Source organism: Rhinolophus hipposideros (genome assembly GCF_964194185.1).
Source record: "Rhinolophus hipposideros genome assembly, chromosome: 9".
NCBI classification, from domain to species: domain Eukaryota; kingdom Metazoa; phylum Chordata; class Mammalia; order Chiroptera; family Rhinolophidae; genus Rhinolophus; species Rhinolophus hipposideros.
In genome coordinates, this window is record NC_138055.1 from 56,015,456 (window position 1) to 56,043,374 (window position 27,919).

General features: G+C 42.9%; 2 protein-coding genes across 5 annotated transcripts; one reads left to right on the plus strand and one right to left on the minus strand.

Annotated features, from left to right (window-relative positions):
• The first annotated feature begins 451 nt into the window (after positions 1 to 451).
• Positions 452 to 13,780, plus strand: COQ10A (coenzyme Q10A). 4 transcript variants are annotated; one of them, XM_081060402.1, is made up of 5 exons: positions 452 to 890; positions 1,393 to 1,539; positions 2,299 to 2,491; positions 2,716 to 2,817; positions 3,116 to 3,871. In XM_081060402.1, the coding sequence occupies exons 1-5, from the start codon at positions 757 to 759 to the stop codon at positions 3,281 to 3,283; spliced, it is 744 nt and encodes a 247-aa protein (XP_080916528.1). In that variant the 5' UTR covers positions 452 to 756; the 3' UTR covers positions 3,284 to 3,871. The 4 variants fall into 4 exon arrangements, with proteins under 4 accessions (XP_080916528.1, XP_080916530.1, XP_080916529.1 ...); XM_081060403.1 differs by lacking the exon at positions 3,116 to 3,871 and adding an exon at positions 11,088 to 13,780 and having other exon boundaries at positions 544 to 890; XM_081060405.1 differs by having other exon boundaries at positions 566 to 890; positions 2,269 to 2,491; positions 3,116 to 3,872.
• On the minus strand, positions 5,271 to 27,873 carry CS (citrate synthase). The gene is made up of 11 exons (XM_081060401.1): positions 27,817 to 27,873; positions 16,662 to 16,712; positions 15,734 to 15,841; positions 14,941 to 15,006; positions 14,485 to 14,616; positions 14,056 to 14,244; positions 8,486 to 8,685; positions 7,806 to 7,935; positions 7,586 to 7,687; positions 7,164 to 7,373; positions 5,271 to 6,864 (listed from the first exon to the last, which is right to left on the minus strand). Exons 1-11 carry the CDS (start codon positions 27,856 to 27,858, stop codon positions 6,694 to 6,696), a joined length of 1,401 nt encoding a protein of 466 aa, XP_080916527.1. The 5' UTR covers positions 27,859 to 27,873; the 3' UTR covers positions 5,271 to 6,693.
• Positions 27,874 to 27,919: the final 46 nt, after the last annotated feature.

The window sequence follows — 27,919 nt, forward strand, 5'->3', positions numbered from 1 at the left end:
TGCCCCGCCCCATTATGATGGAAAGCAGTGGGTTCCTGGCCATGGGGTCTGAACCTTCATCAAGTGCACACTTTTCCAGACAAAGATGTTTCCGGTAAAAGTAAGACTGGTTCTTCCCCAACTTTTTTGTATAAATGTTAAAGGAGAAAACTACGTAAAGTCTTAGCCCAGAGCTTGGAACGTTCATTCCTTTTCTCAAAGATGTAAAGCATAGCGCTAGGCAATACGGAGTCTAGTGACTAAAGAGGAACAGAACTAATTATATAAACAAGGCAGAATATGATAAAGGCTCTAAGAGAGTTCAGAAGATCAACAGATATCTACTTTTGACACGTTCACAAAGTGGCCTCTGTGTTTAGTGATCCCAGAGTAGCCAAACAGTTTGCCTGGTGACCTCGCGTCACCGGGCCCCGTCTACATGTCAAATACACACTCCATGCCCTTTCTCGCCAGAGGTGTGAAACTACATCTCCCGACAGGCCACGTTGTCCCCTTGCTTCCTCCCTCTCCCAGTCCCGAGCCATGGCAACGGCGTGACGTGGGGATACTGGGAGCTGCCCGAGCCGCGGTCGCAGCTTCAGTTCTAGCTCACCCCACCACCCGGTAGGGAGCAGGGCAAGAGGAGCCGTAGCCCCTCGCCACCCCTGCGCTCCGGCGCTCCGAACCAGCCTGTCGGTCGCTTCCTGCCACCCTTCCTCTAGAGGGAGGAGGTCGCAGCGGGTGGCAGAGCCGTGAGGGCCAGGGAGGGTCACGCGCATGGCCTCGGCGGGCGCGCGGCGGCTCCCTGCCGGGACCCGCGCAGCGGCCCAGCGCTGCTGCGACCTCCGGCTTCACCGGGGCGGGCGCCCGGCCCCGCCCCTGGGCCCTTCGCGACCGACGCGACCAATGAGGTGAGAGGGAGGCGCGGGAGGCCGCGCCGGAGGAAAGGGGGTCGCTCAGGACCCTAAAATTCTGCGGTAGAGGGTTGCAATCCTGGGGTCTAATGTAGAGCTTTGGAAAACACACTTTTAAGTTGTTCGCGAGGGGAAGTCCCCGGGGTGGGTGGCCAACCACTTCTTGCCCCTGCGGACGCCCTGGCAGCAACGGGCTTGGCGAGGCCCCGGGGACGGTGATGCTTCCTAGCGTTCAGCAGTAGCATAGCCCCCACTCAAAGACAACTGGCGGTTCGCATGCACCCCGCTTTCTCCCGTTTCCTCCCCCGGCACTGTCCTCGATTGCCCTCGACCTTTCGCACTCGTGACTGCCTGGCCAGGGAGCCTGGCGGGCTGCAGCAGGTGGTAGGGGAAAAGCTTGCCTGGACGACCTTCCTCTGGGATGCGCCCCAGTTCCCCTTCACCTGGGAATGGTTGAAAAAGAATTGTGACGTTGTCTCTCCTTTCCTTTTGGCCTTAGATTTCTGATTTCCTGCAGCCTCCTCTTGCCCCGGGCTGCCCAAGTCTTGTCGGCTGAGGCTGGCTTACCTCCTAGCCGTTCCTTCATGGGCTTTGCTGCCCCCTTCACCAACAAGAGAAAGGCTTACTCTGAGCGTAGGATCATGGGGTGAGCATCCTCCCCTGGCCAGCATCCCTCATTCCCTTCCCCGCATGTCCTGGTTAGAATGTAAGGGTAGCAATAGTGGGCCGATTCATCCCTCTCCTGGCTATATTACTCATCCTTTATACTGGCCTGCCAGTCTTCCAACCTTAAATTCCCCCTTCTTGGTTGCATGCATGTGCAAAGTAAAACTTGCCCAGAGTTGGACAGTATAGTACCATGAGACAACAGGGTTATTATTTCTCTGCTGACCTGACTTTATTATGTATTCTGAATACAATATAAAACAGCTAACACTTACTGAGCACTTGCTGCCGCTAGCAGTTAGGCTACTTAAGTGTTTTACATAGATTTTCTTATTTGATCCTCTCAACAAACCTATGAATCAGGTACTATTATTACCTCCGATTTGCAGGTGAGAAAATGGAGGCACAGGTAATGTACCTAAGACTACACCGTTAGAAAGTTGTAGAGCTGGGATATGAGTCCTTGTATGATTGACAACCTCTGTTCTTCCTAGATGATCCCTCTTGAGATCAAAATAGATAGTAAATGCAAAAGTGTTCTGTAAACTGCAAAACATAAGGTAACATTAACATCATGAAAATTTGCGCATTTGTTTTTTGGAAGTCATTCAGTCTGGCCTGTGATACCTAGTTTCTGAAGGTGCATGATTAATGGGCAAAAATACTAGGGGAAGGGCACCCAGGGCAAGGAGCTTGAACCATGGGGTAGTTCTTTGGCTTCTCGGATTCTTCCCCCCAGGTACTCTATGCAGGAGATGTTCGAGGTGGTGTCCAACGTCCAGGAGTACCGCGAGTTTGTGCCCTGGTGTAAGAAGTCATTGGTGGTATCCAGCCGCAAAGGTCACCTGAAGGCCCAGTTGGAGGTTGGCTTTCCACCTGTCATGGAACGCTATACCTCTGCTGTTTCCATGGTCAAACCTCACATGGTCAAGGTGAGGCCTGTCTGGAGGGGATGATCAGGAAGTTTTTTCTGTGTTCCCTAATTTTTACATTTAAGGGCTATTTTGTCCTTCCTTGTAATGATTTTATCTCCACATGTCAAATACTTCCCTAATAAAATATTACAAAGAAAATGCCTTTCAATTCCTTCCTGTAGCCTTCTATATCTATTTCGTTCTATTGTGTGATGTTTAAATGCTTGACTGTTCTATTCTAGGCTATTTGCACTGATGGCAAGCTCTTCAATCACTTAGAGACCATTTGGCGATTCAGCCCTGGTATTCCTGCCTATCCCCGAACTTGCACTGTGGACTTTTCGGTGAGTCAGAAGGCTGTGTGGCGTGGGGCTACAACTGGCTATGAGGCCAGAGCTGAAGTACTGTGACAGTTATTCTGTATGTATAGCTAGCACTTAGCATTTCCCAAGTCAGTGACAATCCCAGGTCTGACTTTTTTTTTTTTTTTTTTTTAATCAAACTTGGTACTGGGCTTTTGAGGGGATCTAAGGAATTGGAGGGGCAGGGGAAGAAAAGACACTGAGTAGTATCCCTGCATTTGGCCAGGGACTATCCAACATGGTCTTGAAGAGTTTCTGACTGTCTCTTACCCATTCCCAGATTTCCTTTGAATTTCGTTCTCTGCTGCACTCCAAGCTGGCCACCATGTTTTTTGATGAGGTTGTTAAACAGAATGTCGCTGCCTTCGAACGTCGGGCAGCCACCAAGTTTGGTCCAGAAACAGTCATCCCCCGTGAACTGATGTTCCATGAGGTGCACCACACTTGAGGCAAAGGATTGTGCCTTAGCTTCTCCTCTATTCTCCCTCCCCAATTCTCTTATTTATTTGGCTCCTGCTCCAATCTGAGAGAAGAGTCTGTGTTCATATTTTCTCCCTCTCAATTCTCCAGAAATTGGGCTCTAAGCTGGCTGGAAATGCTGGGGGAAAGTAAAGGCAGGGGGGTTTGGAAAGGAAACATGCTTAGGAAATGGGCAGGCTCACCTTGAGAGCCCCATATGCCTGATGCCTACAGCCTCTCACACTGAATTATAATTAAAACTGTGTGGTTATCTGAGCCCTGTCAAGGTGCCTTAGTGTCTGACCAGGGGAAGATGACAACTTTTCTCAAGGAATGAATAAATTGAGCTTTTTCCTCCGATAGAGGTATTGATGGTAACTTTTGCTTGCCTGAAATGCCAGAGATGTCGGAGATCTGGCCGTAGCTTGAAACCCATGACCATGACTTAGTATTTTCATGCTAGTGGAGCTTGGGGCGAGGAGAAAAAAAGCACTGAACAGAGTTGTACTCTTGGGTTGTACCTTCTTCCATTTGGCTTGTTTTTATAAAATTTCAATAAATTTTGAGTGTGAATTTCGTTTTACATTATTTCTTGGGGGAATAATATAGCTATAGCAGAGTAGAAGAAAGTCATGGCTTCCGTCCTAGGGGAGTGAAGGTACAAAGAAGCCTCTTGGACATAGTGTCCCTGCTAACTATAGTAGTACATTCTACAAGCCAGGACCTAGTACCCTCTCCCCTGCCTATTAATAGACTTTTTCAGAAGGTCAGTTGCAGCAGGAGTCTCAGGACAGAATAACTGGTCTCCAACCTCCCATATAACTGATGCCCTCAGGACCACCTCTTACTTTAGGGGCCTCCTTAAAGGAAGAATAACAGGCATTCCACGAAGTACCAGAGCCCTCTAGTGGCTCACATGTTCAGCTGGCAGTCCTACCCGTTTGTCCTTGGTGTAGTTTGCTCCTTTTACCCAGTGGGCTGGACGAGTTTCCTTGGATTGGTCACATAAGCAGTTGTGAGATCTCAGCTATAACCCCTGAGTGTTCTATCTTACAACAAAATTAGGAAGGATGGGGACTAAGGGTCAAGGACTTCTAACCTTGAGGAAAGACAGAAATCCCTTTAGAAATCTCACATGGAGCCTGCCTTCAGATTAGGGTAAAGGAATGCTAAACCTGCCTAAAGATAAAGGGATGCACATAACAACTTATAACCCACTTAAGTCCAGGATCTTGCCAGCTGGATTTTTTTCCAACTTTATTTTTTTATTGGGGAAGGGGAACAGTACACACAGGCAGTGTGTACTTCCAGGACTTTTTTCCAAGTCAAGTTGTTGTCCTTTCAATCTTAGTTGTGGAGGGTGCTGTTCAGTTTCAAGTTGTTGTCCTTTCAGTCTTAGTTGTGGAGGGCGCAGCTCAGCTCCAGGTCCAGTTGCCCTTGCTAGTTGCAGGGGGCGCAGCCCACCATCCCTTGCAGGAGTCGAACCGGCAACCTTGTGGTTGAGAGGATGCGCTCCAACCAACTGAGCCATCCAGGAGCTCAGCGGCAGCTCAGCTCAAGGTGCCGTGTTCAATCTTAGTTGCAGGGGGCGGAGCCCATCATCCCTTGCGGGACTCCAGGAGTTGAATTGACAACCTTGTGGTTGAGAGCCCAGTGGCTGGGATGTGGAAATCAAACCAGCAGCCTTCAGAGTTAGGAGCACAGAGCTCCAACTACCTGAGCCACTGGGCCGGCCCCCAACTTTTTTTTTTAATTGGGGAACAGTGTTTTCCCAGGACCCATCAGCTCCAAGTCAAGCCGTTGTTTTCAATCTAGTTGTGGAGGGCACAGCTCACTGGCCCATGTGGGAATTGAACCAACAACCTTGGTGTTATACACACTGTGCTCTAACCACTGAGCAAACTGCCCACCCACCCAGCCAGATCCTTTACCTCATAATAGATTCTTCCAGGCCTATATTTAATAGCAGGCTCAAGCATTGTTAATAAAAACATTTATTTTGCATTTTATACAGAACAACCTGAAGTCTGCATCATGACAAGTTACTCAGGGGTTTACAGACAGTGTGTCCATCTCAACAGCGTGGTTCTGGGGATTAGGGATCCACACAAACACAGGCAGGAGTTGTGAGGGAGGAAGGGGGCACAGCAGGAGTGTATTTCAATCCTTTCTTAACGAAAAGACAACAGAGCATTCTGAGTCACTGGAAACCTGTGCAGATGAGGCTTCTAAAACAAACACTGTACTGTGAGCTCTTAGGGAAGGGGCAGGATAAGGACCTTGATAAATAAAGGGACGTTTTCTTGTGGCAGGGGATTAAGGAGGAAGGGTTACTATTTTTAATGCCCCCAGCCCTAGGACCTGTTATTCAAAGGAAACCAGGTCTAATCTTAAATCATTTCCCTGCTCAGAAAGAAGGGCTAGTACCCCTGGGACCAGACCATGAAGGTATCATGCTGGTCATTCCCAAGTACCTATTCTATGACCCACAGCATACTAAAACAAAGTGTGTGTGGGGGGGGGAGGTCAGAGGGTAGTGGCTTGTGTTCTGTGGAAGTGAAAAGTTTAGTTCCTGTTAAGCACTAATAAAGCCAAATGACTAGGAAAGACCACATGTCAGACAGTGGTATATACAACCTGCTGAAAGAGGTCTCTAGTAGGGACCAAGAGGGGACGGTCCAGAGCGTCCTCAGCTTGAGGCGCAGCAGGTGTAGACAATCTCAAAGGAGGTATTAAAGTAGTGGGGAATAGAATACTCCCAGATCTTAATTTTCATGGGATAATTTTTAAAAAAGAAATAAAAATCAAACACTGGTGCCAGTAACAACAAATGCCATGGCTTTTATGGTCACCTGGTAGCATAAAAAAATGCCAAAGCATGTCCAGCTAACCAGCACATCTTGCTGGGAAGTGTCTGTGCACACTGGAGAGGGCAATGGGGCTTGGTACAGCTGACAATCCAACATGATTCCTATGGAAACAGAAGGGGCAGAGTCCTGGTTTGCTGGCCGACTGAGGGCTGGGCAGAGTGGAACCAAAAGCTCCGAAGTGACTGCAGATTTTATGCAATCAGCTTTGACCCAGGAAAAGAGGAGCCAGATTCGCACTCTAGAGATACTAGGGGGCCAGATCTAACACACAGCACATGCATTAGTCCTGGTCAGCCTGCAGTTGGTGGGCAACTCATACCAGGCAGGGGAAAGAAAGGAGCTGGTTAGAGAAGAAGGGGTCACTTTTTATCTTTCAAAGTCGTAATTTATATTTTAACCTCAAACTTATTATCAGTGCCTCAGATACAATTTAATATTAAGTCTTTAAAAGTCCCCTGAAACAAAACAAAAGTATACTTTTTTTTTTTAAGCTCCCTCACCTTCTGGTAGTTTCCCCTAGTCTCCATTTTTACCCTGACTTCGAGTCCACCAACTTCATCAGACCGTCTGTGCTCATGGACTTGGGCCTCTCTAGAGGGAAGCCTAGGGCTCGACTCCAGATGAGCTGTGCCAGGACACCCAATGCTCGTGACACCCCAAACAGGACTGTGTAGTAATTCATCTCCGTCATGCCATAGTACTGTAAGGGAAAAGAAAACAACATATTGTTAAAGGCCCAGAGGTCGTGGCATCTACAAATCCAGGGTGACAGAAACCTTAACCCAGTCAATCTTAAATAGAAATAACACTGGGAAAAGTATAGTAATTGGGATTCTGAAAAGAGAGTATTCCCACTTCCCCATCATAGGCAACTTGATCAAAAGGGTAAGGAAAGAGGCAGAAGAGGCCCTGCTCTCACTTGAAAATTGATTTTGTGCATGGCAGAGAGCAGCAGGGTTTGGTTCAAACTAGAGGGAAAGCAGGGAAAGGAGGACTCACCTGGAGGAGCACGCCACTGTGTGCATCTACATTGGGCCAAGGATTCTTGGCCTTGCCCTGCTCTAAGAGGACATTGGGCACAATCTTGTATAGCTGAGCAACCAGCTTAAACATGGGGTCATGAGGCAGGTGTTTCAGAGCAAACTCTCGCTGACAGGTATATCGTGGATCAGTCTTCCTTAGCACTGCATGGCCATAGCCTGGGACAACCTGTAAAGATTGAGCGGGGAAAAGGCAGTTGTGTTCTCAGGTAGAAACTCTTATCTTTTCTAAATTCTTCAGGGTAGACAAAAGGAAAACACAAAACTACAAAACTAAAACTCCCCTAATTTAGGGACCTCTTCTCATTCTTTTCTCCTTAATTTTCCAAATTGCAACTTGGGTCTTGGCTTCTTTCCTAGTTGCTAAGTAGCCCTGCTTACCCGTCCTGAATTGAGTGTGTTCCAGATGTAGTCTCGTAACTTCTCATCTGACACACCTTTGCCAACTTCCTTCTGTAGTTGTGTCAGCCAAACAAGCACTTCCTGTGGGTAAGGTTTGGGGAATAAGAGAGTCAATACATATGCCAGGAGAGAAGATCACAATCAGAAACAAAAGCCTGGGAGTAAGAAAAACATGGAGCAGGGAAAGAAACAGTCTTACCTGATTTGCCAGTCCATGTAGGGGCCCTGCCAGCCCATTCATGGCTGCTGCAAAGGACAGGTAGGGGTCTGAAAGGGCACTGCCCACCAAGTGGCTGGTATGGGCACTTACATTGCCACCTTCATGGTCACTGACGGGAAATAAGAAAGGAGAATCAAGGCCAAGAAAAAGAGGAGATAAAAGGGGCAGATTACAAAAACACAGATCTTGGTCTCTTATTCGTCACAAATGACCTAGTTATTGGCTCACACCTGCCTATAGCCAGTCAGTTATACATAAGCTCTTGTAAGAGTTGTCCCAATCTCACTACTAGCCTTTGTTCACTTATCCACAGAGCTAGAGTTTACTGGCTGATGATGCCTGTGTCAAGCTCCCTCTCACTCCCGATTTAATAAGCAATGGCCAGAAGAGGGAGCTCCTGGAAAGCTAAAGGACAACCTAATGTGAGCAGCTTAGTACCTTTTCCCAGCTAGAAGCACTCTTGTTCTTCGTGTGGTTATGGTAATTTCCCTAGACCTCTTGACCTTCTTTACAAGACACCTTTCTTGGCCTGTATCATCCCTTATGCTGTGTTTCCATCACCTTGCTGCCTACCACCTGTTCCCAGAAAATGAGGCTGTTAAGGAGCTTTCCTTAAAATTTCTCGCCAATCCAGGTTATGGTTGCTGGGTCTAGCTTACCTGTGGATGGTGAGGTACAAGCGCATGAGCTCAGTAAACTGAGGTTCGGTATAGCCTAACATGTTGGTGAAATTGTGGGACCAATCCAGCTTAGAGTCAATGGCCCCAATACTGCTGCCCTCACGGTAGAGATTCCGGTAGATCTTTGCCGCAACACAAGGTAGCTTTGCGATCAGGTCCATACAGTCTTCATAAATCAACTGAAGGGGATTAGAGAGAAATGGACAAACAAAGAAAAAGATTTATCAACAAAGAATTAGGCAGGGATACTATTTGTCCTCCATGGATTGGGCTATTTGGAGTGATGGTTATATACTGGGTGGTTATATATGAATACGACAATAACCATTTAACTGAACAACTATTATGACCTAGGCACTGCACTGAATGATTTACATAATATTATCTCATGTACATTAACATGTTATTCCCAATTTTGTACAATTCTACAAAATATATAATGACCTCCATTTTACAGATGAAGAAATTGAAGCTCAGAGAATTCAGTTGAAAGTCAAAATAAGAATTTGAACTCTTACATGTTTAATCATGACCGTTCCTGCAACATGAATTTGAATTCAAAGAGTGTTTTAAGACATTAGGTTTTAACAATTAATTCTACCATGTTTCCCCAAAAATAAGACCTGGTCTTATTTTTTTGCTCCAAAAGACGCATTAGAGTTTATGTTCAGGGGATATCATCTTGAAAAATCATGCTAGGGCTTATTTTCCGGTTAGGTCTTATTTTCGGGGAAACATGGTATGTTCATCTTTCAAAGAAAATTCACCATATATGCCAAGGGTCAAACAGCAGCATTCAATTGTTAGTTAATAGCAAAGGCTTCCATTTTTTAAGCACTTACGATAACAGATACTGTGCTAGATTTATATATTTCTTTTCTTACAATAATCCTGTAAGGTAATATATCCATCATTTTACAAATGTGGATATTAGGGCTTGGCCAGGTTAAGTAACTTACACAAGGTTACCCATTCAGCTAATAAGCATCAATCATCTAGTTTAAACAACGCATGGCCACACTGGTTTCACCTATATTCTTACTTTCCCAAATTATTTGGAGCTAATGCCAGACATCATATATTCAACATGTAAATATTTAAGCATGTATCTCTAAACGATAAAGGTCCTTCATAAATAAAATCACAAAATCATTATCCCACTAAAAAAAATGTAACAAATCCTCAGTATCATTAAATATATACTCAAATTTCCATGATTATACCCCTCCCTCATATGTTTGATTCAGGACTGAAAATAGCCCACATTGCAATCCTCTGATATGTCTCTGAAGTCTCTTAATCAATTTAAGTTCCTTCTTATGCTCTCCTTTTTCAAAATCTGAAATTTATTTGTGGAAAACTGGATCACTTATTCTTTAGAATTTCTCATACATTTTGCTGGGTATATATACCTGTGATGTCATTTAACGTGTTCCTCTGTCCACTAATTCCCTATAAACTATAAACTGAGCCTTAGATATAGAAGCTTGACCAATTCAGGCTCTCTCTCTCTCTTTTTTTTTTTAGCAAGACTATCTGATAAATAGTGTTATGTTCATTTATTAAGAGAAACATATAATATCTAGTTGTCTTTTTGTGATGTTAATAATAGCCTGCTCAACATTTATGTCTCAGTTTTATCTTCTCAAAGGGATTTTAAGTTGCTTTAGAAAACAGACAGGTTTTAGTAGATATAAATTTTAAAATAACTTTTAAAAAATCTTATTTTACCCACAGTTCCACGTACGTAGAAGACATGGAGCAAATACTTGCCGATTGATATTACATAGTGCTATCCTATCAAGCTAACTGGCTAAATGCTCCTATAAGTAGTCATGAGGTCTCAGTAGTTCTGTTGGAACAAACAGCAAAATTTATAAGTAGCCCTATGAAGTATACTCAAGTACACAGTGAATTTTATCAAGGCCACCAGGATTCAGTGAGAATACTGCCAATATTAAAAAGCTACTTGAAGCAAGAAATACTTAGCTAACACTTGCAAGTTCTCAAATTACTTAAATGATAATCACACTACTAACTTTACCTCCTTACAGATTTACATACCCCAAGGAAATAGGTTACAATGGTACCTCGGTTTTGGAACGTAATCCATTCCAGAAGACTGTTCGTGTTCTGAAACATTAGGAAACAGCTGACAGCTAGGCCTCAGGATCTTGCACTCAGCGGAAGCTGCGTGACATGTTCCATTCGAGGCGTGTTCAAAAACTGAAGGCATTTACTTCCGGGTTACAGTGTTTGTAAAGTGTTTGTAAACCGAAATGTTCCTCAACGGAGACGTTAAAAAACTGAGGTACTATTGTACTTCCAGAAGCCTGCATCAAGAACATGCAGTTCTAAGGGACTTGAATTTATTAGCAGAATGCCAAGAACAGGATCGGCAAACTGTTTTCTGTGGCAAACTGTTATCTGTGGAATATATACTAACTTTCAAAATCACTTGCAAATTACAAAAAGATTGTTTCAACTTCTACTGGTGAGAATGAAGTTTATAAAGCAACAAGTATCAAACTAGGTATGACACAGTAGGGGATCCTTAGCCTTTTTTTTTTTTTTTTCCTAGTTGCAGGGGGCACAGCCCATCATCCCTTACGGGAGTCGAACTGGCAACCTTGTGGTTAAGAGCCCGCCCGCTCCAACCAACTGAGCCATCCGGGAGGCAGCTCAGCTCAAGGTGCCTGTTCAATCTTAGTTGCAGGGGGCGCTGCCCACCATCCCTTGCGGGACTTGAGGAGTTGAACCGTTGAACCGGCAACCTTGTGGTTGAGAGCCCACCGGCCCATGTGGGAATCGAACCGGCAGCCTTCGGCGTTAGGAGCATGGAGCTCCAACTGCCTGAGCCACCAGGCCGGCCCCCTTTAGCCTGCTTTTTGTAGTGGTCAATGCTGTACAGTCAAAAAAACAAACCAAAACAACAACAAAACTGTGGCAGAGAACTCCTGCTTGTTCTTTCTTTAATAAGCTAAAACTGAAGTGCTGTTTAGTTACTTGTATTAACTCATTCTTCATCTATCAAGTCTTGGAAAAAAGACATTAAAATATGTCACCATCACAACAGTCAGGAATAAAGGTAACAAAACTGACCATCATGTCGTGAGCCATTTCTCTATTGTAAGAAAATTCTGACCAAGTAGTCAGCTATCAAGTAATACCAAGAAGACAGAAAAAAAAGAGAGCTAGTATTAATTATGAAGAGACCTTAGAGTGAAGCACACTCAAATTTGAATCTTGTCTATACCACTTACTAGCTGCAGGACCTTAGGTAAGCTACTTAATTTCTCTATCCCTGTTTTCCCATTCAGTAACAATGGGAATAAAAAATAATATGTATCTCACAGGATTTTCTTGAAGATTAAATCAGAAAATGAACATAAAGCATTTAAGCATAATATTTAGCATGTTTTCAAGAGCTGTTAGGTATTAGGATAAAATGATCTTATTATAAACAGCTTTAAATCCTACATGTAACATTTACAGGCCTTATAAAAACAGCTGGTTGCATCCCAGTTATCTGATCAGGAGTGGAGTTAAGCCAAACAGAAAGAGACCTAACTCTTTCAACTCAAGAGATTACACTATCTAAAGTCATGTGCACTGTTATGGAAGAAACGCTGTCGGCAGATCATCCTCTTGACGTATATATAAAAAAAGGAAAGGTGAACTGATGATTCTAGTAAAGACTCAGATCACAAATAAACTTAATGTAAATTTTTAAACAGAAATAACCAGCTGAATGCTGTCATATAATTCTTAAATAGCTCATGGTTAAATTAACCAAGACAGAAAACTGAACTGAAAGAGCATGTCTGACATTTAAGAGAGTTACAAGATATAGAAGCAAAAGAGCACCAAGCTCTACGAAAGCACTAAACTTACTGGTGTTAATTTTTGTGTAGTGTGAATTTATTAGATGTATATCCTAAGGCTGACAAATGTATCAGTATTGCTTATACTCTCCAAAAGACTGGCAAAGTCCTGAAATACAACATGTTTACCTCAAGACAGCCACCCTCAGATGACATCTCGCAAACAGATGATGGCAGAACAATCAATCAATGGCTGTACATTAAAATGGAGGCAACAGAAAGCAAATGAGAATAAGTTCATTTCAGTGATTTAATACAGGACAGTGTGAAGCAATGCAGCATGTTTAGATGCCTGAGAAATACAGGCATCTATTGTAAAGTAAGAAGAAGCTGTTTTCTCCCCTCCTTAACAGTCAAGACAACAGCATTGTTAAGTAGTAACAGGCACTTTCAGGTGTCAATTTCTAAAAGATGTTTTAAAACAGAAGAACTGTAGGTCTTGATTTAACCTTTTGTGTTATGGCGACCCACACAGATAACAATTACTTGAATAGCATTTTAAAAAGAAAATGAAAAGCACTATATTCAGGTCATACAACTTTCTGAACCTGCTGGTGTGTGGCTCTAGAATGTGTATGTTCTGCACATTCCAATTCCTTCCTCCTCAGTGCCAATCAGACTAATATCAATTCCAAACTCTCCCTCCCTCCTACCCCCAACAGCAAACATGGTTCTCTATACACAGTTGGCATCAAATAAATACTGACCAGCCAAATGAAGCAGGATTTGCCAAAATCCCAAGGGGATTTCATCAGACCAGTAGGCCATGCTACGGCCCACAGACCATTCGGTACCTTGCGTCATAGTGAACTCTTTGGGGCCTTCTTGGCAGTTGGCACCGTCTGGTCAAAAATAATGCAGTATACCTGCTTTGCAAAAAAGAACTCTTCTGTTCCTATACTACCTGTCTCTGAATAAGAAATAAAATAAGATATTCTGTAAACCTGACCAGACAATCTGTACTTCATCCAGTGTTATGTGTCGGGTAGTGGAAAGAGGACGGAAGAAAATTATATACTATGCATTGGGACAAGGCACAACAGTCTTCTCCTACTACAATTATAGAGTACAAACTATTACAATCACATTCCATTTTCTGAAAATAAAGCTCAGTATTCTGGATCCTCCTTTCAGGATACTAAAGACTCTTCTGTTCCTGACAGGTATCTTGAGTGGGCTAGTCCAGGAACTGTGGCTGACTAGACTACTCCTCTCAGACTCTAGAGTTGCCTTGGCTGCCATTCACACCCAACTTGTAAGATTTCTCAAGGTCCTCCTTATTTGAAGAAGAGAAGGAGGTGCTGGTCCCCTTTGGGACTAGTGCTGAGATGACTTAGTGAAATCTGCCTCAGGGACCCTGCAGTTAAGTAACATCCTTTTCAATGTTCCAGTAGCCCTGTTACAGCAGGGTTATTGAATAATTTCTTTTTTACATACATCACCCTAACCAAACCGATAACCTTGGTGAGAGAAAGCATGCTCCATTTATCTTTGTGATCCCAATGACTGACAAAAAGCAAGACTACAATAAAAAATTGTTGAATGAGTTTCTGACATAACTCAGAGAAGTAAATTTCCTCAAGATTCTACATTCCTTTTTCTCCCTTCACACTCAAGTCCTTTGAATCCCTATCACACGTTGATTGCCACACCAACATTTCCTACCTCCCAGTACTTGGTTCGGTGGACACCTTCTGCGTATGCTCGGGCAAAGTTACTTTCACTGTTGAGGGCTGTAATGGCTGCACTGAGCTGAGACATAGGGTGCAGATTGGTGGGAAAGTTGTCCAGCATGGTAACCACATGGGAAGGCAGAGCTGCCCTCTTTGCCCACTCTTTTGAGAGCCAAGATACCTGTGGAAAAGGAGACACTGCTCAAACTAGGAAAGGGAAAAAAAGAGAAAGACAGTGACATCTGAGTAGAGAAAAATCCAAGAGAATTCAACCCAATCCACTTATACAGAACTCTGCTGATTCCTTCCCCTCATAGCACACCTCTATAAACTACCACCCACAGCCAGATCGGGACTCACTGAGAGCAGAGAAAGGTAAAGGACGAGGGGAGCGAGAAAGGCTAAAGTCCTTCTGCTTTACCTGTTCTTCTGTTGGGACTTGTCCAGTTACCAGCAGCCAAAATAAACCCTCCGGCAGCGGCTCTTCTCCACCCTTAGCCTTGGGCAGCAGTTTCTGGCATTCAGGAATACTGTAGCCTCGGAAACGGATGCCCTTGAAGGAGTAAGGATTACAATTGTGAAATTTATTAGACTGGAAATCACATAACTGACTGGTCCAACTCTCATCAGACATTTCAACAAGTTAGAACTTTTAAAGCTTAAATCTTCACATAATTTACTTCTGCTTTGTATTTTTTGACGTATTAAACAGGTAAACAGATTTTCCAGTTATTCCACACGTACCTATTTTCCACCTTCCAAAATATGAAGGTAGGTGCTTTATTTTGTTCTCTTTATCCTGGCTGGTCTAAACCATGGTGTTTACAATAGTCAGTAAATGCAACAATTATTAGTGATTGACATGAAGGTCTCTTACCTCCTCAGGATCAAGAACTGATGTTTCATATACCAATCCCTTCATGCCTCTCATGCCACCATACATCTGAAGAAAAGAATAGGATGTAATAGAATAATTCAGGCTAGAGCCTGTTTGTGCTTTATAAGATCTGGGAGTGATGAAATCTCTGATTGCAAGACTTCATTTGGGGACGATTTCTAAGGAGTTAACTTACTATAGTATAGAACTTTGCAAGACTGCTAAGGTTGGAAATGAAATTCTTAAGCTGAGAAATCACTATCTTTATTTGATGCTTCTGCCACTGTTTGTTTCCTTTTGTTACTGAATTTCATTTTTTCTCCTGACCACTCTTATCCCCTCATTCCCACCAACCAAAAGAAACAGAATAGGATCTATTACAGAGGAAGAGACCAATGGCTAAAAACTGCTGTGGAAATATCATCTGAGCTGCTCAGACTCTCAGGGCTGAAGAAGCAGCCATCCAAAAGCTGTTCTAGAGGGCCTGCTAGAGCTGTGGTTTAACTGGACAGTCAGTAAGGCATCAACTCAAAAACAGACAGCCCTGGTCCCAAAAGCTGAGGGTTTGGGAAAAGGAATAAAAATTTCATTCATCTCTCCCATAGGTGAATTACATTAGGCTCAACTATTACATTTGTAGAGAAGAATGGTCTAATTTCTAATGAAGACCCTTAAGCATCAACATTTCCTTGCATGGCATGGAATGCTTTTGAATAGTCAGTGAAAAGAACAGTTCTATCATTAAAGCACATTACAGAGCTGCTTTTTCCAGCCCGAACTCCACAACCCTTACCATGTCCACAGTGATCTGGCCCACCACTGTCTTGCCATGTTGCTGCCTGAAGGTCTTCACTCTGGCCTGCTCTTTAGGTATCAGGTCAGCCAATACATCTTTCAAACTCTAAAAAGAGAAGTAGAGAGGCTAAGTGATGGCCAAGACGTTGATTAGATTTCCTGCAAAATATGTATATTAATTAAGACTACTTTTTAGAATTTGGCTTTCTCTATCTGCCAGGGAAGATTGGTCAACTTCTCTGTACAGATGAGGTTAAAAGAATTAGGCAGAAGGAGAGGGGAATAGGGAGTTCTTTTCACGGGTACAGAGTTTCAATTTGGGAAGATGAAAATGTTCTGGAGATGGATGGTGGTGATGGTTGTACAACAATGTGAATATATATTTTTTTAATTTAAAGATTTTATTGGGGAAGGGGAACAGGACTTTATTGGGGAACAGTGTGTACTTCTAGGACTTTTCCAAGTCAAGTTGTTGTCCTTTCAATCTTAGTTCTGGAGGGCACAGCTCAGCTCCAGTTCCAGTTGCCCTTGTTAGTTGCAGGGGCGCAACCCAGCATCTCTTGCAGGAGTCGAACCGGCAACCTTGTGGTTGAGAGGATGCGCTCCAACCAACTGAGCCATCTGGCCACCCTGAACATTCTTAATGCCACTGAACTAATACACTTAAAAACGATTAAAATGGTAAATTACATGTGACATATATTTTACCACAATTAATAGAAAGATTAAGCAAAAATATGATATTCCCATCTCACTATACTACTGAGTATTTCTTAAAATAGTAGTAATAATAGTTATAACAATAACAATGGACACGTCCAGGAGATAGGATAATGATGAGGCTGGGTGATAGCCAAACTACCCCCCAGCCCCATCTTAGGGTCAAGCTGCCTTAATGACTCTCCATCCTCTTTTCCAAACCTTACCGTGGAGGAAGCACTGGCATGCCGGGCAGCAAGAACGAGACAGGATGAATTCTGCAAAGAAAACACAGACATTTATGCAGTAGCTACTCCTCCCTCCTATATATTAATAAGGATGACAGTGACTCAACCTCTCTCTCTTCATCTTAGCCTGCAAGAACAGTTTGACATAAGAAAACTATAAAAGGTCCTGAGCAGCTTGGAAGGAGTAACCAAGCTGCAGGCAGGAGGTTTAACTCTGCTTCTTGCATCCAGAACTTCCTCAGTATTCCCTGAAGCGAGACTCCTTCCCACCATCTGGGTTCCAGGGCTGGGCTTTGTTCAGCACAGAGGAAAGGTCAGAAAGGCAGTCGTTACAGAGTACTCAGTCCATCCCAATCTAGCTGTCAATAGTTCTGAGTGGCCCTGAGAAAAGTAAATGAGGAAACTGATCAATTACCGTATTTTACCATGTATCATGCACTCTGTGTATAATGTGCACCCATGTTTTTGGCCCAAACTTTCAGGGGGAAAAAAATCTTTCGTTTTAATTTTTTAATTCAAATTTTTATTGGTTTACATTTAGGTCCTTATTTTTTTGCATAATAAAGGAATTTTAGCATTTATTTTTTAACATGTTATGGTACAAGAAATTTTATGTAACAAATATTAATAATTGCAAAACACAAGACCAAATACAAGGTACAAGAAATTTTATGTACCGGTAACAAATTTACAGTATTTGTATACCATAGAAGGCCGAGAACTCTTCCTCATTGCAAGTTCGACAAAACCAATTATCGTATTCCAGGGTATTATTTTGCATACAGATAGGATTATTGATTTCTAGAGTTACACTTTTAATTCATAAGTACAAATAAAAGAATTAAAACCATTTATATAGATATGGAATTAGTACTACCCATGTATAATGCACATCCTTATTTTTCCCTCACAAATTTGGGCAAAAAGGTGTGCATTATACACGGCAAAATACAGTACTTAACCCTGCTGGTAAGATCTCTCCAGCACCTAGTCTTCTGGCAACACTTCAACCTCTCCAGTCAGTTGGGGCGAGCCCGCAGGCAGAGGCAGACTTTTACAACACTACTTAAAAAGCTCTCGGTAAAAGCAGAGAAGACTGAACATCTACAAATAACAACGGACAAAAGACTACTCAATAACAGCAATCAAAACTAGAAAACTGGAACGTCTTCAAAGTACTGAGACAACAAGCTAGGGGAGAAAACCTCCTTAAAGGGGGTGAACTAAAGACATTTCAGACAAACAAAAGCTGAGAATATATCACCTATACACCTGCACCCCAAGGAATTTTTAGATACACTTCAGGAAGAAAATTACCAAGAAAGAAAGGTCTGGGATTCACAAAGGCTACCACCCCTCTACCAAGGTAAGTGTAGCTAGCCTGCATTTTGCTATGTTTAGAGATTGTCTTTTCCCCAAAGAAAAACAACTTTCTATGAAAGATTGTTGAGTTGCAACATAAAGTTCAACACTGCCATTGAAAAAGACCAATTATACTCCATAGCACCCACTTATCCGTGGTTTCACTCATCACGGTTTTCAGTTAACCATGGTCCAAAAATATTAAACAGAAAATTCCAGAAATAAACAACGCCTAAGTTTTAAATTGGCTGCCGTTCTTAGGAGCCTGATGAAATCCCCCCGTCCTGCTGCATCCCACTGGGACATGAATCGCCCCTTTCTGCAGTGTAGGTATCCACGCTGTATGTGCTCTGGCCCGTTAGTCACTTAGTGGCCGGCTGTTAGTAGATCGACTGTCGCGGTATCAAGGTATCGCAGTGCTTGTGTTCAAGTCACCCGTGTTTCACTTGGTAATGGCTCCAGAGCAGAGCATAAATAAGAGCAGTGATGCCGGCGATTCAGGTATGCCAAACAGAAGCCAGAGAGCACTTCCTTTAAGTGAAAAGGTGAGTACAGTACAATGAAATATTTTGAGACCACATTCACATAACTTTTATTATAGTACATTGTTATAATTGTTCTATTTTACTATTAATTATTGTTGTTAATCTCTTACTGTGCCTAATATGTAAATTAAACTCATACGAGTAAGTATGTACGTATAGGGAAAAACATAGTACTTATAGCGTTCGGTACTAGTGCAGTTTCAGGCATCCACCGGGGGTCTTGAAACACAGCCTCCGCAGATCAGGGGGGACTCCTGTACTATAAAGGGCTTAGACAAGATTAGCTATTCTGCACAAGATTATTTTGATAAAATGAGATAGTGAAAGTCAGCTGTTTCCTCATCTATGTGTTGCCCACTATGCAACTCACAGGGTTATCTTGTGTTAAATTACAATGGATGTGAAAGCACTTTGTAAACTAAAAAGATCTCACACACACACCACCCCCACCCACCAGAGGAAGTCTACACCTTTACTCCTTTTGCCAAAAGGCTAGAGATACCTTTTCTAGTAACTATTGCATTGCTGTCTGGTTGCACTGAAAATCATTTTAACCAGTGATACTGTATAAACTCCAAAACCTACATGCTTAGGGCGAGGGTTCCGTAGGACCCGAGGATTTTTAGACTTTAAAACCCCTTTCTGTTGGAGTACGGCAAAGTTACTTAAACTGCTGAAGGTTGTAATGGTTGCACTGAGCTGAGACATGGGGTGTAGGACTAAAAAGGGAAGAGACCCCTCAGAAAAAGTTTATTTAAAAGAGGATCAATCCAAAGCTACATTCAGAGAACATAGGCAAACTTGTACGTCCCTAAAGCAAAGGAAGAACACCTCAACTTATTAACCAGAGCTGTCCTTTACTCCTTTCATTAACTTCCTAATGAGTCTCTCTAGTTCACTGACCATTTAGGCAAGCAGCAGCGCAAAAAGCCCTTTAGCCTCTTCACACTACAAAGGGCGAATGGGAGCCAGACCCAGCACTAAAGAAATAACTTAGCCTATTCTTACTAGTTGCCAAAGAGTGGAGAAGGGAAAACACGTAAGTTCAAACTAGCGTTCTACAGAGCTAACCGCGTTCAAGCTACATTCCCTATGTTGAAAGTAAACTGACATCTTAAAACGCTTAACCATAGAGCTGGGAGTACTGTGGGTAGAGCTGGGCCTCCTTGTTCACTCTCTAGTCTTGACTTCCTGTTGAACTCTGGTGTCCTCCCTGGGGAGGGATGCCAATAAAGGGGAAAGCCACGTGGGGCTCCTTCTTTCCACACGGGCGTCTAGAGGGCAGTCCGGTGTGTGCTTGCACTCTTTGGAATTTCCATTCTTTTCTTTTCCCGAATAAACCATTCTCTTTGGGTGGATTATCTGGAGAATTATTTGGTCAGATGACACATGCTTCATGGTCCCACAGATTCCCTGTTATACAGGCCCCATCTCCCAGAGACCGCACCAGCCCTGCAGCAGACCTTTTAACTATGGGTCGCTGTGGTGGTTTGGTTGTCATTTTTAAAGAGGCAATAGGGGAACATATTACGTGAAAGAAGAAAGAAGTCGAAATATCTCCATAATGATCATTATTCAACCATGTTTCCCCGAAAATAAGACCTAGTCAGACAATCAGATCTAATGTGTCTTTTGGAGCTAAAATTAATATAAGACCCGGTATTATATTGTATTATTTATATACTATATTATAGTAAAATAAGACCGAGCCTTATATTAATATTAATTTTTGCTCCAAAAGACACATTAGAGCTGATTGTCCGGGTAGGTCTTATTTTCGGGGAAACACGGTACTTATAAACCACCTTTAAGTTTCTATAAGCGGCTGCTTCATTGGCAACAAGGATTATAAGAATAGTTCAAGGTTAATCTTTGGGGAAAAAATAAAACACCTATACAAGCTCAACAAATAGAATGACAGTCCAGATCTTAGGATGAAAATGGGAATTCCCTCAGGCTGGAGGTATTCCTTCCACCAATCTGAACATAAAATAAAACAATTCCCTTTGTGAGAGAACTGCTAGAATCAATGAGCTGTCCTTTCCCTTTTACTTCATTTAAGATTAAAACAGAACAAAATTAAACAAAAATAAAAGGAAATCAGAAAGAAAAGGGTGGAAGGTCACTTAACAAGGCTATAAGAATGCAACATCATTTAAGGAATCAGATGGGTCATGACTGCTGATTAGTCATTTCTCAGATCTGTTTATATGAATGCCATTTTAAGTGAATGGTTAGGGAAGAGGAACTTGGAACTAAACTATCACTCCACCTCCACCATCAGCTAAGTCTTAATTTCCTTTGTAGAGAGGGACTTTATCATTTAATGAGAAGCCTCAGGAATAAAGAGAGCTGATCTCACTTGTCTCTAATCCCCATCAGCAACACTTCTTAGCCAGATCTCCAAATTACAAAGCAAGGTGAATTTGTGGAGAGCTTGGCTATGTAACTATAAAATAAAGCTAGCATATTGTTTGGACTACACTTCTCTGCCGTTTCCTGGCTGTGTGGACCCTAGCCAAGTCATTTAACCTTTCGGTGCCTCAGTTTCCTTACCTGTAACATGGGACTAATAATAGTACCTACTTCAAAGGACTGCTCAGAGGATTGTCAGTATTTACAAAGCACTTAAAACCATGTCTGACACATAGCAAGAGCTCTGTATTTGTTAAATAAAAAATATATAAAACAAAATAGTATGGCCACTTTCTCACACCCTTCAATGTCAAGTTTAGTCCTATTTATAGCTAACCCTGCAGCTTAGAAAAAATTTTAAAAATCAGGAAGGTTTTAAAGTCACCAATTCATTGATGTGACCACTCAAAAGGCTAGAACAGGAAAAACTTAAATGAGGACAGCTTTACCTAATGATGTAGAAAACAGCACAGGATTTGGAATTAGGAATGGAAAACTGTGTTCTAGCCCCAGCTCCATTACTAAAGAACAGCAACATTCAAAGCCAAACAACTAACTATCGTTTCCCTTTTCTTCTCTATATTTAGGATAACATTCAAGCTACTCAGCTCAAAGTCTAATTCTAAAGCTCCAATAAGGACACATGTAAAGTACTTGAGAGCCTTGCTATTTAAAATGACTGTCTAGCCAGCAGCATCAGCATTACTTGGAAATTGTTACAAATGCACAATCTTGGGTCTCACCTCAGACCTCTGGAACCCAAGCCTGCTGTTTAACAAGCTCATTAGGTGATTCATATATCATCAATAAAGTTTAAGACACACCCATGGTCTAAAGTGTCAAGCAAGGGAGAAGGGTAGAATGGCAAGAGCCTGGGATGCGAGTCTCCAAGGATCAAGTCCTACACCCAGGTACTGCCACTATCCCTGTGTTATCTATCGTAGCTATAAGACCAACTTCTGTGGGGGAGGAAGAACGTTTCTCCTACTCTCCTAGGTTTGTTCAGCTCATCTAGTAATCACATCTACATGAAACAGATTAACAAAAGAACCCAATTTAATATAAATGTACGCACGGGAACCCCACATACGTGAGGTTCAAAGACAAAAAAGGAAAATGAGGTACATATGATATTTTGAGCTCAGAGGGGCTTCAGAGGGAAGGAACGATGGTAGTAAAAGGAACAATATTCAGTAATGAGAAGTTTGCCTTGTCATAAAAAGTCATTTCTGGTGAGAATCATTATGGGCAAGGCCCCTAATTTAAATTCTTTAAGGGAGAGGTAAAAGTTTCTCATGAAACTGCAGGGTCTTGATTGTCTCCAGCTCAAAATAATTCACATGCCAAAGTAGCACATTTTGTGGAGGTCTGTTGCGAACCTCGACACTTTTCTTTTTTTTAAATTGGGGAATACTGGGGAACACTGTGTTTCTCCAGGGCCCATCAGCTCCGAGTCGTCCTTCATGCGGGAACTGAACCGGCAACCTTGCTGCTGATAGCTTGCACTCTCAGCAACTGAGCCATCCCGCAGCCGCCCCTCCACACTTTTAAGTCTCACTTTTCACAACTCTAAATTGGTAATAATAAAGCCAATTTTAGGGTAGACAAGTAGACTATATAAAATCATTTGCATGCAAACATCTAGAACAGTGCCTTCTGCACAGCTGAGTTCAGTATTTGTTTCTTAGAACTGTGTTGGCCTATTACCTACCACTTCACGTGTCACAACTCTTTCCTGGAGTGGGATCCCAGGAAAGAGGCAGTCAAGCCTGAGGAAGGGATGAATAGGTCATTCCTCCTAGCTGAAGAACAGGAAACAAAGCCCCAGTTTCCTTTTTAAGGGCCTCCTGACCAAGAAGGAAGGAGTCAAGGACGGGAAACAAATTTAACAGTAATCTCCACCAGCAGAGCAAATGACTTAGGCAGGAGATGCTGGAGGACCCAAGGCCACACACCTCATTTCATCTACCCCCTGGCTGTCAAAGCAAGCTGCTGAATAGCTTTGTACAGTACAGACAGGCTACAGTCACTGATGGGACAGGCAGATTACAAACCTCTGAGTCATCCTTTTCACCTCCCAGCTCCTCCCCCAATTTTGGAAGTGTGGCAGCTAACTGGGCTTTTGGCTTCTGGATGCATGCCAGGCATAGAGTTTCCCCTTCCAGAACAGCAGCTGTCAGGTGCATCAGACACCTCACTCAATAGGTCAGCTCTTTCTTGGGGAAATGGAGATTGCTGCTCCCAAACACAGGACCTGACTCACAATGTCTGACAGGCAGGATTCTCTACAGAGTGGGGGTGGGGGTATCATAATCACTAAGAGGCTTTTTCAAACCTGCTGCCATCCTTGCAAGAACTCTTCTAGTGAGTTCGCTGTTTCTGACAGAAGTGGGCTGTAGTTCTCAAATGTGCTAGGATGAAAAAAATATAATTAAAAGAATCTCTATCTTAAAGGGCCAAGGGAGGAAAAGAACTAATAGTACATGCAGGAAATTCTGCCAAAGACTTGCGTGTAATACTTAGGGTATTGGCCAAATCACTCACCAAAATTCAATTAAAATGACTCCCTTCTCCCCCAGTTAATGGCAACCATAGAATCCTACGTGGGTAAGCACCTATTCAATAATGTGGTTATTTCCCTATTACTCCTCTTAGCTTATCATCATTGGTCCACATCAAGGACCCTTGCTCTACAAGGAAAAAGCCAAAATTTTCTTTGATGCTCCACCTCAGGCACATTCAGAACATGTCCTGCCATACATCCAAGTACTCCAAGATTAAAAGCTTGAGATGCTCCTGATTTTAATAGAGCCCTTGTGCTTTATCAATAAAAGACCAGAGCTTGCCAAGCCAGCAGAACTGGTTCAGTTGATGAAGCAAACATAATATACTAATTACTGCTGGGAAAAATCTTGTGCTACAAAGGCTTCCAATGCAGAAGGAACAATTTGCATTAAGGGAAAAAGAACACACACAGGACAAAGGCTCCTCTCTCCCCAGAACCAGGTCAAAGAACTGAAGCCATTTAATATCTGTGTTTCACAATGGTAATATTGGAAGTAGGCCTGCACTACTCTGTCAGGCCACTTAATAGCCTGAGCAGAGTAATCAGATTTCATACTTTGACCCCTTTCATACTTACAAGGAATTTCCTTAAAAATTCTACCTGTCATTTCCTGTCTCTTCCCTAAAGGTGTACTGACCATTCAGTGAGGAAGACCACAAAAGACACCAATTCAACCTCTGAAAAGAATCAAGAGTCCTAATTTTCCTTAGGAGCCAAGGAAAATCCTTACTTTAACAAATATTTGCTGAACACCGACTTATTATGTGTACACTAAGTGTACACTAGTGAATCAAGTATATAGGATCTGTCACCTTACTACTTTCTCAGGAACTAGAAACTGTTCCCTCACTTCTACAAAAAGTTCTTAACGAATTTTAGCTCCTAACACTTTGCTAGAGAGATTTAAAAGAAACTTTTCCTAACATATTTGGAAAAAAGACCTAAAAAGACAAACCCAGAGAAAATAGCCTACAAGGACTATTGCTTAGACTAGTCACTTCTGAAGTTAATTTTTAAAATAATCACTAATTCTGGGAAAAAATGCCCAAACACACAAAGTGTCACAAATACATTCAATAAAGTTGCAAACAAAAAGGCCTGCATGTTACTTTACTGGCCCAACAGAAAAGGACCACCAAGCATTGTCAGTCAACTACAGTGCTTATCTGCAATCTGAACAAGCATCCCAGGTGATGATGCCTACTGTGAACTTAGAAACCTTTTAAAATGATAGCATGTTAAAAGAAATACAGGATCTAAGGAATATGAGCAGATGAGGGAAGAACTGAAAGACAGTCAGATCCTAAGAAAAGATCTATCGCTAAAGTTGCCTCACTACTGTTTTAAATTTCACATCCCACTCCACTCTGTCACATACAGCAGTGAAACAGGGCAAAAGGAATTAATGCGTGGCTTTAGGAAGATCCACCAAGGGGTGACCAGTTAGCTTAGTTGGTTAGAGCATGGTGTTAGTAACACCAAGGTTGCCGGTACGATCCCCGCATGGGCCACAGTGAGCTGTGCCCGCTTTAAAAAACAAAACAAAACAAAAAACTAACAATATACAATTTCAAGGTAAAAAAAAAAAAATCCACCAACTCTGGTTTCTTGCCTTCTTCCCACTTGGATTCTAAGAGACAGGAATGTCAGCTTTGCCTTCTCTGATTATCTACTTCACCTTGCTGCCTCCCCACACCCATGCATTCACCTGCTACCAATCTAAAGGCCACCAGGAAGAACAGATGCACTCATCCCACCACTAGCACATGAAGCGTTATTCTCCATTTTTTACCTTTGGTCCATTTAGTAAGCATCAAGGAAGTGCCATTGGGTAGGCTGATAATCAAAGTGAAGGCACAGCGATTTCAGCCCTTGCCTTTAAAAGGCTTTAAGCCTAAGTAACATTTCATAGAACAAAACTGACTTAATTTGGTTGAACCCAATTTCAAACTAGGATTTATATAGGAGATGTTGTGCAGTGGTAGAGGTCTGCAGTAAAGGAATCATGGGGATTAATTTAAGTGTCTTGAAAAAGTCTAAAAATAATCTTTACTCAAAGTTAACCAAACACCCTAGCTAGTTTAGAGGAGCAATTCTCAATGGTAAAGGAGTAACTAGGGTTGGTTAAGTCACACTGGCGTTAAGAATCCAGAAGTGAACTGGTGGCCCTACTCCAATTCCCAGCCCAAATCCAAACCCAGATCACTTGTGAAAAGATAGCATTTACATCACAAACCTAAGCCACCAACAGCTAATAATAAAGCCACTGTTTCATATGAATTCATTTGGATAAACAAGAAGTCAAATAATCTGAATGCTCTGAATTAGCCTCTCTCTCCAATTCAGGTGTTCATTAAATTACCTGATTGTGGGTAGGGTGAAACAATAGAATGACTAACATTTGTGTCTCCTAGCAAGGTTAAAAGAAAAAAATCTCTTCTCAGAAAAGTGAAACTATATCTGACCTTGAGACTCAAAGTGGTAGAGGTCAGTTCTCCCAGGTCAGAAGACTATTTTTGCCTTCTAAAGCCTACCTTAATAGCAAAAGTAAAATCGAGTACCAATTAAGCTGCAGGCTCTGGAAAGCTCAGGCAGGTACTAACAATGCTGACAAACTAAAAGGTTTCTTGGTATCCTGGTCATTCTGCTTAGAACTCAGGAAATTTCCAGTCCTGAGTGTGTTGGGCTTTGCTAGTTTTAAGGGTCAAAAGCCTTACAATGGTTTCCAATTTACAGGTTTCTGGGATCCTCAGGTCCATCTCTAAATAGAGAAGTACACAAAATAAAAATGATACAATTATCTAACCTGTTATCCCCAAAACTTTCTGAGCTTCCCCAGAAGTTTAAGAGACAAAACAAATTCAAAAGGTAAATTTGAAAGCCTTTTTCAAATTCATTGCAGGGTTAGACTATCTGGTCTGGGTTATCACCTCTGCAGTGAGCTAATTATGGTGTTCCCTCTTCTGCCAAAACACTATCTAGAACTTGCTTCATTTCCCAAGAGGATTCCTTACCCTGTGGTTCCCTGGCAGCAGGAGAAAAAAACAGTCAAGCAAGACAAGTATGTCCCAAATGATCAGCCTCCATCCACCCAGTACAAATCTTAAAGGCTTCACCTTATCTGCCAACCATGAAAGCCAAAACTATTCTAAGACTTTTCTTTCCTTCAGGTGCTGGCAGCTTTGATCCCTCTGCAGAAAAGTAGTAAGTTCTCTGCAAGAGTCAGTACCACTTTTGGGATTGTCCCTGCTTGGATTAGAATGCTGGTACTCCCTCAGCATAGCAGTTTCTGTGTAAAGGGCCAAGTTATACAGAGACAAAAGTACTGGCAATGTGAAATTGAAAGGACCATTACCTACAACACTGCTATGAACCAAAAGGCAACAAAAATCAAGTAAAGGGCCCCCCAAAATGAGCGGAGTCCCTCCCGGGTAGATTTAGGAGCAACAGCAAAACCCGGATGGATCCAGTAGTAGGACTGGTCATGTGACCTTGGGATTACTATCTCCTGCCTAGTACCTTCACTTAATGGCCTGTTTGGAGGAACAGTCCTGGTTCTTTCTCCAACAATATGTAACAATCACGCAGGTTTTAAAGGGACACTCCGCACTACCCAAGCCCTCCTATACAAAGAGTAAATGCAAAAGTCCCAAGGACAAAGGGAACCCGACTCCCACTCCTCTAGCAGGAACTGCTCTAGTTTGGTCACTCAAGGCTTAAATAATTCGGTTGGAGAAATGGAAAACAGGCAGTTCCGAAACTGACAAGACCCTCCCTACAGAACAGAAGCCGAAATTAACCACGGCTCCAGCTCTGGCCCAGGAAGAGTGAGCATATCTGTTCACGTTGCCGCTCCTCTCACCCCCGACCTTCCTCCAAACAAGCTCTTCCCCTAACTCCGATGGAGCACACCACCTGTGTTCTCCACTGACGGCTCCTTTCCCCAGGGACACGCATCACCCTCCTACACCCTAAACATGCGGGGTGACAGTAGGGTCCGGCCTCCCCACCCGCCCAATACCGCCCGCCGAGAGCAGGCAGCGCTCACTTCTCCCCCAGGGCCGGGAAGCCAGGGTAGCACCTAGCCCTGGGAGCTCCGTGCACGACTGGCGGCCAGCCAAGCACAGGGCCCCTTTAAGGCGCGCTGGGGTGCGGAAGGGGAGGGGAGGGAGACCCCGGCGCTCCAGGGCCCGCAGTCGCCTCAGCCCCACCCTGGGACGGCGCGCTCCCTCCTTCAGTTGCTCACCTTGGCTCCGAAGAGCCGGGCGGCCGCAGTGAGTAAAGCCATGGCGGGCAAACTCAGGGATCTGAGGGGAGGGAAGGAAGGGAGAAAGCTGCGGCAGGAACGA